Genomic DNA, 12,520 nt, shown 5'->3' with positions numbered 1-12,520 from the left:
ATTCAATGATTTTTCCCATTTCTACTTGTAAGCCCACATGTGTGTCGGTGCTGGAGTGGTGATGGTTAATCAGTGACAAAGTGCTCCATCTGGTAAATATTTGCAGGTAACAAACTCTTTTGTGTTGGGTTTGTCAAAGACGGGCGAGGCCTATCTAATCTGTGCACACCTCATCGACATAACCTTCTTTGTGGAACTAAAGGTCACATCATTCGCTCTCCGAACTACACTCTTAAGAAATGTAAGCCTAAAAGAGAAATAGTGCGAGACTTCTGCATATCTTGTTAGACTTCAGCTCAGTTAGCATCTCAATACCTCCACAAGTGTGGAACCCAGTTTCCATAATAGCATCAGTGCCAACATTAACGGTAGTAACCAGACCGAAAAAAGAAGTAGGTAGCTATCAGTGCTTTATTTCGTTGCTAAATACAATCTTAGCAACCTGCAACAAATACTTGTACAATATCAATACCAAGTTTGAACGAGTTAATGTATGCTAACTAACAGCTGATCACTATGACCTTCTGGAAATGAATCACAATCATCGACCACGATCATATAGTATAATCGCCCAGCCCGAAATTGGAAAGTTGTCCATCTGCATCATTCACTCACTCTCTGACAACATTAAGAGCATTAAGGGTTGATAGCTCTGGCTTTTAGCTCGGTAGCTGGAACGCTCATCTTTCATGCTGGACAACCCATGTTCAAGTCCCGGGTGGAACTAAAAGCAGGGAGTAAACCAGGCAGGTTACAGTTAGTAGTACAGTTTTACATCAAAATTATCGAAAAACCGAGATTGATAACTGGACTTTGATAAACTCAAAGACAGACTGTCGCAAGCTCGCTAGCTTGAATGCTCACATAGAGACAATGACATCTGTCCCCATTGAGAAAGGACATACCCCAATGTATATAAACACATTGCTGTCTGAGCAACTTAGCTATTTGAAGAGAGCCCAGCTTGTAGGTTCAATGTGCACAATTAAAGAGAGAGATCGTTCTATACTCATGGGAATACGAGACGGAGGTGTTTTTACGGTGCATTCAAGGACCGCTGAACAAAGAGGACTTTTCATTTAAATAAATCTTAAAGTGCTATAATACAAACTAGGGCTGCAACCAACGATTAATTTGATAATCGATTAATCTGTCGATTATTACTTCGATTAATCGATTAATAATCGGATAAAAGAGACAAACTACATTTCTATCCTTTCCAGTATTTTATTGGAAAAAAAACAGTATACTGGCACCATACTTATTTTTATTATTGTTTCTCAGCTGTTTGTACATGTTGCAGTTTATAAATAAAGGTTTATAAAAAAAAATTAAAAAAATTTATACAAAAAAATTGCCTCTGCACATGCGCATAGCATAGATCCAACGAATCGATGACTAAATTAATCGCCAACTATTTTTATAATCGATTTTAATCGATTAGTTGTTGCAGCCCTAATACAAACCGATATTTTAAACAATGAAAGCTTAGCCATTAAAACAGATAAACTACTAAGACTAGTAAAGCATAAAAAAAACGCAAAACATGCAAATAGTGGGTTTTCTAACAGTGTGTCTATTGATTTTAGTTATTAAAAAAAATAACTCGGTAAAAAGATTTCAGTGTGTGCAAAAGTACTGTTTGAGCACATTCAACAATACCGCAATAAAAATGATGACTGTGACGAAAGCTCCTGGGGGCAAAAATATGCCGGAGCAAAAAGAAAAAAAACAGATTATTACTTATTTTTTAAAATCATCTGCAACCAAAAACGAAAATGTATCGCTAAAATCTATTTAATCCCCCAACTTTACGCCACAACACAATTGCAAAAGCCACAACAATTGCAAAAGCCACAACAACAAATGTTCGCCAAAACACAACAACAACTGTTCCGCCTTAAAGTTAATCATCCTTAATTTTGGCATTTATTTTCTAATAAAGGTTTAAAGGGGAACATTATCACAATTTCAGAATGGTTAAAACCATTAAAAATCAGTTCCCAGTGGCTTATTATATTTTTCGAAGTTTTTTTCAAAATTTTACCCATCACGCAATATCCCTAAAAAAAGCTTCAAAGTGCCTGATTTTAACCATCGTTATATACACCCGTCCATTTTCCTGTGACGTCACATAGTGAAGCAAACACAAACAAACATGGCGGAAAGAACAGCAAGCTATAGCGACATTAGCTCGGATTCAGACTCGGATTTCAGCGGCTTAAGCGATTCAACAGATTACGAATGTATTGAAACGGATGGTTGTAGTGTGGAGGCAGGTAGCGAAAACGAAATTGAAGAAGAAACTGAAGCTATTGAGCCATATCGGTTTGAACCGTATGCAAGCGAAACCGACGAAAACGACACGAGAGCCAGCGACACGGGAGAAAGCGAGGACGAATTCGGCGATCGCCTTGTAACCAACGATTGGTATGTGTTTGTTTGGCATTAAAGGAAACTAACAAATATGAACTAGGTTTACAGCATATGAAATACATTTGGCAACAACATGCACTTTGAGAGTGCAGACAGCCCAATTTTCATCAATTAATATATTCTGTAGACATACCCTCATCCGCGCTCTTTTCCTGAAAGCTGATCTGTCCAGTTTTGGAGTTGATGTCAGCAGGCCAGGGAAGCTAGGGTCGATAGCTCGCTCGTCTGCGGGAACAAACTGCCGCCATTGCTTGCCGTGCTAGCGAGGTCCTTTGTCCCTGAATTGCTCACACACTCTGGCAGATTCAATGGGGGTCTGGCGGCAGATTTCTTTGACTTTATCGTTGAAAATGCATCTGCTTTGAGTGTCGCAGGATATCCACACATTCTTGCCATCTCTGTCGTAGCATAGCTTTCGTCGGTAAAGTGTGCGGAACAAACGTCCAATTTCTTGCCACTTTCGCATCTTTGGGCCACTGGTGCAACTTGAATCCGTCCCTGTTCGTGTTGTTACACCCTACGACAACACACCGACGAGGCATGATGTCTCCAAGGTACGGAAAACAGTCGAAAAAACGGAAAATAACGGAGCTGATTTGACTCGGTGTTTGAGAAAATGGCGGATTGCTTCCCGATGTGACGTCACAACGTGACGTCATCGCTCCGAGAGCGAATATTAGAAAGGCGTTTTAATTCGCCAAAATTCACCCATTTAGAGTTCGGAAATCGATTAAAAAAATATATGGTCTTTTTTCTCCAACATCAAGGTATATATTGACGCTTACATAGGTCTGGTGATAATGTTCCCCTTTAATAATAAAGACTTCCATCATCGTTGATTACTGCGGGCAAACAAGCTGGATGTTGACCCATATTCTAGAACGGTTTAGAGTTGACTCCAAAGTTAAAATGAGATGGTCTCACCTGAGGTAGTTTGCTGCCAGGTATGCTTGGAAAGTCGTGGTGCTCCATGTGATAGCCGACATTGAAGGTGATGAAGTTGAGCGGCCCGTAGTAGGAGTATGTCTCGTGTCCCTTCAGAAACATGTAGTGCTCAGCTATGAAATGTCCAGAGATGGGGTGCAGTCCCATACATAAGATAGATCCTGCAATGAGGTAAACAACGGGCTTGATCCCCCACAGGTGGTATATAACGATGTCCACGGCCAGCTGAACAGCAGCATTCTGGACCTCCAGCAGACACACTGGCTTAGGGTTGACCAACAGGGGGCGCAGGGTGTAAAAGAAAGGCTGCAAGAAGAGCCAGATGAACTTCCTGGTGGGCGTGCAGAAGAACCATCCCTCAAAGTCCGTAGGAATGTCCACATCCAGCTTGTCTCCTCCAAGGTAGCGGTGGTGGTCGATGTGGTACTTTTTGAAGGAGGCCGAGTACGGCACACCGATGGGCAGGTTGGCCCACATGGCGAACCAGCGGTTCCACTTGGCCAGCTTGTTACCGAAGGCCACGTTGTGGGAGATGTCGTGGATGGCCAGCGTCAGGGAGTGGTTGATGCAGCCGCCCAAGGCGTAGGCCCAGAACAAAATCCACTTCCAGGGGAGATTGCGGACCAGGTAGCAGGCCAGGAGCTGGGACAGAACCATGCCTGACACCACCCACTTCAAGTGGGGATCAGGACCCATCAGGGACTTGATCTCTGGGTACTTGGCTGCAGGGAAAACATGACAGAAAAGATGAGAAAGCTTGGCAAGGAAATGTAAAGTGATTTGCAATAAATAATATATAAATCATTTAGCTTCTTATTACTAGCAGCAGTATCTGATTTTTTTGTGTATTGGTACTTTACTGTGAGAGAGTAGGATACAATGAGATTCATCACCAACTGAGCTCCCCTTACTCACCATTGTGTGTTATACTCAATGGTTAACTGGACATCTTTATGTGCTCGACGCCTCAATCATTGGTATGTTTTCATCTACAAAACCATTCTGGGTATCACTCCATCTTATCTGTCTTGTCTTTTAACAAAGAAACAAGGAAGTCACAATCTTCGTTCAATGAATGTTCTGCAATTTGTCGTCCCCAAAGTAAGAACTTAACTGGGCAAGAAAGCATTTAGGTTTTCAGCACCAAAGGCTTGGAATAACCTACAATCGAATATTAAACTTCAAACCCTAGTTACGTTGAATGAGTTTAAAGCTTCTGTGAAAGTACTGCAGTCTACCTCGTCTGTATGCACGTGTCATGTGCGCAAGTTTTAATGTTGTAAATGTGATGTTTTATGTATTTGTTTACTGTTTTTAATGTAACCTTGCTGCTGCCCTCTTGGCCAGGTCTCCCTTGGAAAAGAGATCTTTGATCTCAATGGGATTTTACCTGGTTAAATAAAGGCTAATAACAATGTATCACAATGCTAAGTTCAGTTCTATACTGTGTTCCTTTCCATGGCAACAAGGGTTAAAGAAAATCTGACCTGGACCGTCCCACTTTTCAGTACGCTTTTGTTAGGGTACACGTCACACAGATACACTACTATAGTTGTGGTTTGCGGAGCTAAACAGACTGCTGTCTGCAACTTGATGGACAGGTATTTGTCCTTGTACAATACATGAAATGGATTCATGCCACTGTACCGCGTCTCGTTCATTATTAGTTTATTGTTCTCCTTGTTATTGGTTTGTTTACAGGATAATACGCTTGCTGAGGAGGGTCATAACAAATGCAAACGCCACAACACAACAACTTTAAGCCACGCATACAACAAATTTACAACAAAACAACATTACGCCAAAACACAATTGCAAAAATGACTATCAAATGCAAACGCCACAACACAACAACATAAAGCCACAACAACTAGAACACAACAACGAGGCATGGGCGATATGGTCTTAAAATAAAATCTGATTTTTATTTCACAAAAAATTTGATATACCATGTTTTCCTATTTTCCCCCTACTTTTTAAAGAAACAAATTAATACAAATGACAGAGATAAACCAAAAAAAAATGTTGCTTTTATTATAACAATAACTAATAACTAACTCATAATAACTAATTACATTGCATCTTACTCTTGGGCAAAATTATAATATTTTTCAAGTTGGTTCTTTTTGGAACCGATATTAATTGGACTGTGTGAAATAACTTCTTAAAAACAGGTTAAATTAAGCTATTGTAGCTAATTTTGGCATAGCAATTATGATGCTTTTGCTCATATGTTGATCAATATCCATTGTCCTAATCTAATAAAGTTATTCAATATAAAGCTTCTTATGGGAGGCAACACTTCTGTAAATAAAAATATAGCATTGAGAGGTATCTATAGTTTAGTAAAAATCAGGCTTTTTCACTGTTTCGGCACAACATCTTTAGCGACGTGCAGAGCGACTACTTTAGTGAACGTTTTCCACTGTGCTTTTTTCTTGTTACACATTGTACCTTGTGTAAATGATTCCCCCACAGTAAGCTGCTTTTTAGCAATAGTTTGTTTGTTTGTTGTTATATTCTTGTTTGCCTTGTAAAGAGGTGCATTTTCCCCGAGGCAACACTTCTGTAAATAAAAATATAGCATTGAGAGGTATCTATAGTTTAGTAAAAATCAGGCTTTTTCACTGTTTCGGCACAACATCTTTAGCGACGTGCAGAGCGACTACTTTAGTGAACGTTTTCCACTGTGCTTTTTTCTTGTTACACATTGTACCTTGTGTAAATGATTCCCCCACAGTAAGCTGCTTTTTAGCAATAGTTTGTTTGTTTGTTGTTATATTCTTGTTTGCCTTGTAAAGAGGTGCATTTTCCCCGAGGCAACACTTCTGTAAATAAAAATATAGCATTGAGAGGTATCTATAGTTTAGTAAAAATCAGGCTTTTTCACTGTTTCGGCACAACATCTTTAGCGACGTGCAGAGCGACTACTTTAGTGAACGTTTTCCACTGTGCTTTTTTCTTGTTACACATTGTACCTTGTGTAAATGATTCCCCCACAGTAAGCTGCTTTTTAGCAATAGTTTGTTTGTTTGTTGTTATATTCTTGTTTGCCTTGTAAAGAGGTGCATTTTCCCCACTCGGCTGTATGCTTCTGTTTCAGATGCTGTATAAATGAATTGTGCTGTGCGGACTTTTTTTTAAACGTGCAGTTATTTCTTTCACTCCTGCTGTCGCAAAACCAAACCACTAAAAACTTTTCTTTTCTTTGGAACAAAAGCCTCGCTCTCATTTACGTTAGCAGTAGCCATTTTATATATAAATATATTTGGCATATATATATAAATATAAATATGCCAAAGCAAGAAGATAACATATTTTTTTTTTTTTTTTTGTCTGCAACAAAAAACTAATTTATTGATCAAATTTATTGTTTGCATAGGCGAGGCCAAAAAACAGCTTTACGCCAAAACACAATTGCAAATGCGACAACAAATGCAAATGCTACAACACAACAACATAAAGCCACAACACAACTAATTTGTGCCAAAACACAACAACATTAAGACACAACAACAACTTTATTACAAAACAACAAAGAGGGTTTCCCCCAGCTTGCAAATATACAGTACTTGAAGCGGTGGGGGCGTGGCGAAGGATGCGGTCAATATGACATCATATAATTTGTATAATCGTCAATGATGCATATATTTTCTTTAAAAAAGCTACAAAATATACATATATTTAAAAACAAATCTGTGTAATTAGTGTTAGTATTTTTTTTTTCTTATATCGTTTTGCTCTGTTTCCATTATTGTTATTACTGTACAATCTAACACAAGACGTATACCAGTGGCGGCTGCTTGTCTTTCAAGTAGTGAAGCAAATTTTCAGCTCCTCTGTAAACATGAGTGCAGTCTCCAATAGCAAATAAACAATACAAAAAATGCTATATTTTACAAAGAAAACTTCACTTAAAAAAAAAAGTAAAATTCTCCATATTAATAAGAACAACAGAATAAAACTTGAAAAATGCTCTGGAAGTAATTTATATTTCAAGATCGCTGATTCGCTCATTTTGCTGTCAATCAAAAAGGGAACCACTTCTTATTCACCTCCATAGACAAATGGCGTCCGTGGGCGGGACAAAGCCGAGAATTTATCCTATGATTGTCTAGTTTTTCTGTAGTGGAACAACCCACGCCATGCTTTCCCATTGACGGCAATGGACACTTTGCTTCCACACTGCTAAACGCACTGTGACGCTAACACAATCTATGACAAGAAAGTTGCGTCAGCTGTTGCCAAAGTAGCTGATTCTGAACAAAAGTTGAACACATATGGTGCACATTTCGTCAATGAAATGTAAACACAAAAGTACATATTTGACCACTTTTTTTTTATATTTTAGGGCAAGCTGAACTTCCCTTGCAGTCTTATAGCAATCTCCACTGCCATATACTTATATCCCAAGCAGGTCTCCAAGGTGAACATCCTCTGGCAGGTAACGGTGGTCGGCAAGTCATAGCCTTAACTTTGGGACAAGGGCTGGATCGGTTTGCTGCAGTGCAAAGCGGGGCTGTGTGTGCCGTAGTTGGAGGAGCCGCCTCCTCACAGCCACAGCCGCCAAACCCCAGGCGCCAAAGTATAGGCCGGGGGTCAGCAACCCGCGGCTCTAGAGCCGCATTTGGCTCTTTAGCACCGCCCTAGTGGCTCCCTGGACTTCTTTCAGAGATGTGTAAAAAAGATGAAGAAAAAAATATATTTTTGTTTTAATATATTTTCTGTAGGAGAAAAAACATGACACAAATCTTCCTTAATGTTAGAAATCCCGCTGTTTATGTTATACATGCTTCACTGATCAGAGTATTTGGCAAGCACCATTTTGTCCTACTAATTTCAGAGATCCTGGAACTCATTGTAGTTTGTTTACATGTACAATTTTCTCCGATGATGCCACAGAAAGATGTGTTTTATGCCACTCCTTCTTTGTCTCATTTTGTCCACCAAATGTTTTATGCAGTGTATGAATTGATTTGCTGTAGTGCTAATCAGGCATATTTGGTCAATCCATGACTGCAAGCTAATCCATGCTGACATGCCATTTAGGCTAGCTGTATGTACATATTGCATCATTATGCCTCGTTTGTAGATATATTTGAGATCATTTAATTTTCCTTACTTAGGTTCTCTGTGTGTTTAATTTATATTTGCATGTCTCATGACACGTTATCTGTATGTAATATTGGCTGCATTTCTGATAGTTGTTTGTTGTTCCAGACCACAGCAAATGTTACCCAGCTTGCAAAGATTGTAATAAATCCATTAGAAGAAGACAGCCTGCAGTTTCCTTAAACTTGGACACAAACATCTATACCTTTGGCCATTCTGAGCCAGTAATTTCCATAAGTTATCTCATCCTGTGAGAAACTTCCATTTTACTAATGATTTCCAATGTTGCAAAAATGTATAGAATAACAATTAAAATACAACATTTCTGTCAACGAAGATTTGCATCAGCCTTTAATAGTAGGCTAATATACCTGTAGCTAATATAGACACTTACATAATGTGTTGCCTTCATTATAACACGGCTCCAGGCTGATTTTTTAAAACAATTTTTGGTACAATATGGCTCTTTCAACATTTTGGGTTGCCGACCCCTGGTATAGGCGAAGCAGCCGTGCGCGCGGTGCCTTGATCTTACCGCAGAGGCTCCAGAAACTCATGTGCGTCTCGCTTATGGATAGTCAAAGTTTTTCGGTGGCTGATATTTCGGTCGTCAATAGTGCGTAAATAATAGGTTAGCTATCCATTCATAGAATGCGTTACATTAATTTGTTTTCACGTAAAAAAAGACCCTTATTTATAGCCGCACCATTATCAACTACATATAGAGAAAACCCTGGAGCCACACAACACAACACACAACAACTTTCGGCCACAGCACAAATGCAAATGCCACAACATAAAGTCACAACTAGTGGTATGCGATATAACGATATATATCACACTACGACATAAAATGTCTATCGTACGATATAATTATGAACGAGCCTAAGACAGTCGTTGTCCAAAGGCACGTCTGTGACAAGCAATCCTACAAGACACAGGCTACGTTCACACTGCAGGGTAGGATGTCCAATTCAGATTTTTTTTTTGGTCAAATCCGATCTTTTTATGTACTCGTTCAAATTACAATAAAAATGAGATATCTAATGTGAATGCAATCTGACGTCACACGTGCTGCTGTGTTTACGGAATTCTAGCAGGTCTCAGTCATGCCACGTTTGTGGCTTTTTTAAGGATTTTGTACAATCAAAGTCAACATTTTTTTTAAAGTAATTATTGCACAATAAGATTAAGAAGGAAGATGGCAAAGATTTTGTCTCTCCAAGTTTTTGGGACATTTGCTTCGATGTCTGTTTCGAAGAGCTTGTGGGCGAGCAGTCGGAGACAGGACTGGTGGGACATTGAAGTGAGTTCCTAAAACATATTATTTTCGGCTGTTTTCTGCTCATTGGTCAACTATTTATTTTGCAACTGCCTGGCAAAGAAATATGATGTTTATCGGTTTTTCGTGACGTATAGGTTGGGTGAACGCGACCACAGCGTTCAGACTGCAGTCGCATCTGATAAATGTCTGATTTATATCCGCATACGAAAAAGGCCCTGGTCGGTTTTAAAAATTCAGAGTTGCACTGTTCACATTGACATGAAAAAATCCGATACAGGTCACATTTGGGCAAAAAAAAAAACGGAATTGACCTAAAGTGTGAACAATACCAGAGAAAGTACAGATGCCATCTCTAAACTGTGTAGACATGACTTTGTACACAATAGCATGATACATATTGCTGTCAGGATTAAAATCACCTATATCATTGTATATATTTTGGTCCATATCGCACAGCACCAGTCACAACACAACAACTTTACCCCAAAACACAACAACATTGTGACAACTGAAGTGAGGGACACAATTGAAGTAATCGTGAAAAGTTTTACAGACCAATCAGCTGCAATGGAAAGGTGAAGACGTTTTAACAAATTAAGTTGGAAAAGTAAGTGAAAGAAAACTGTTGTGATCGATGTCACTTTCTGGTCTGCTGTCACTTCTGTTGTGTTCATCACTTCCGTTGTCGCTCAAAGTTGTTGTGATTTGGTATTTGCAATTGTCGTGACCTTTCTCAGCCACCGTAGGATAACGCAAAATCAACAAAACTGTGCGCAAAACTGTTAGATGTTCCAAGCAAGTGCAGTAGCTACAAAATATAGTACACCGAAAGAGAATTTTCTACCATGGCGGTGGTCTGCTTTCTATTTTCTTGATTAAAATACTGGCAAATTACCCGCTATACGTGCTGCGACTATTTTGCTAGGTCAACAACCCGCCTACACACTCAGTACTTTCTGAAATGTAAGCCTGTTCTAAAACTAAAGGGAACTTGTTGGAAACAATGTGCATAAAAGCTGATTTGACCTACCAAAAAGTTTTTTTAATTGACTTGGATAAGAATTGTCAGTCGTGTTAATGGAAAAGAAAGCCAACGGAACATGTTGTGTTGTCGCAGCTCTCATGGGAGCCAGCTGCTCACACGTTTAATTGCCACAGGCGTTGCTTTGCTAAGGGACTGTAGACATTAACAAATATTTTCCAATTAGGGATGCGAGTAAAGACGTGCTGATATGGCTGCTTTATCAAAAATAGTGTTTTCTGAACTCTTTTAGATCAAAACCCAAAATAGAATGTTGTTTTTTCCACCACACACAACCTTTGTATTTGTAGTCCAACTGTAAATTTTTCGGCTTGTGAAATAGTATCTAAGGTTTAATACAAATAATTGCCAATAAACTATATTATTATTAGCATCATTTTAAAACCAAATGAAGCAGTAATGTAATCATAATATATATTAATAATAATAATAATAATAATAATGCAAGTACCGGTAACCCTTTCAAAATCCAATAAATGTTATTTCTCATTATTGTAATTTTTTTTACGTACGTAATTGGAAGGTCAAACACTTGTAATTATCCCAAATAAGTAAACATAAAAAAATGATATTTAATCTCTGTTAGCAAATTTAGTAAATATTGAAAATCTTTAAAAAAAAAATTCTCAAGTTGAAAAAACTGAGACAGGTGGGGTTTTTTTGCCATCTTTTTCCAACAAATTTGACATTCTTGCTCATTTGTTCGTGTTAATGAGCTCATCTTGCTCATTTGGTGTGTCGTCAAAATATTAACACTTAAGACATTGGGCTTTGCAATTATCTTTTTTCCTAATTTATATTACTTTGCTTCGTACGAGCAAGTTGAAACTAACAAAGCCCATGCATACTGTGTGTGTATGTTAGCAGCACACCACATCCTGTATGACTTTAAAGAGTAAATATATTGATATTATAATTTAGTAATATATTTTTGCATGTTCTCTTTGTTGTTCAAGTTTATTTCGAACATGCATACAGTTACAATATGATACAATCGCGTTTTTCAAAAATTCTCATTACAACATAACAGAAGAAGCAAAGCTATAAGCTCTGATTCACTTCTTTGCTTAATCCATTCCATAATTTAATTCCACCTACTGATATGCTTAAAGGAGCCATATGTAAAAATGTGGCCAAATCCAGCTCGATCGACTGGGCTACTCCAAGGAACTTCAAACTTCCACTGCCTCTTACTAGGGGTTGAGGTGCTAGGACCATGATAGCTGAATAGACAAGCGTTTTGTCAATAACAACTCTCTAACCAACACATTATACAGAGAAATTAGGCTATTTTCAGGAAGAAGTACGTCATGCCTGCGAACAATACCAGAACACATTGCCATCATATGGTTATTGTCAGTACTATCAGAAAACAAAGACTAAAACGAACTACAACCAACACTAGCAATGGTTATACTGGTGAAAATAAGTAGAACATGCTTAATGTACGCCCAAAACTAAAGAGGAGACATTTTACCATGGTATGCCTATAGGCTACTGTTTCAAACGTTTCTGATTGCCATATAACTTGGTACATGTAGTCCACAGTATGCAAACCCCCATCCATCCATCCATCCATTTTCTACCGCTTGTCCCTTTCGGGGTAGCGGGGGGGTGCTGGAGTCTATCTCAGCTGCATTCGGGCGGAAGGCAGGGTACACCTTGGACACGAATGAATGAAATCCTATGGCACCCACCTG

General features: G+C 38.7%; 1 protein-coding gene across 2 annotated transcripts in view; it reads right to left on the bottom strand.

Moving 5' to 3' along the window:
* The window catches only part of degs2 (delta(4)-desaturase, sphingolipid 2), a 57,976-nt gene that overhangs the window by 12,379 nt on the left and 33,077 nt on the right, over positions 1-12,520 (bottom strand). For both annotated transcript variants that reach the window (XM_061968359.1, XM_061968358.2), the window contains exon 2: positions 3,361-4,103. In XM_061968359.1, the coding sequence (XP_061824343.1) occupies positions 3,361-4,077 (717 nt within the window). In that variant the 5' untranslated portion in view covers positions 4,078-4,103. The remainder of the gene's footprint in view (positions 1-3,360; positions 4,104-12,520) is intronic.

The sequence above is a fragment of the Nerophis lumbriciformis genome, linkage group LG08 (assembly GCF_033978685.3).
Source record: "Nerophis lumbriciformis linkage group LG08, RoL_Nlum_v2.1, whole genome shotgun sequence".
Taxonomy (NCBI): Eukaryota; Metazoa; Chordata; class Actinopteri; order Syngnathiformes; family Syngnathidae; genus Nerophis; species Nerophis lumbriciformis.
This window is presented reverse-complemented; position numbering and strand designations above follow the sequence as displayed.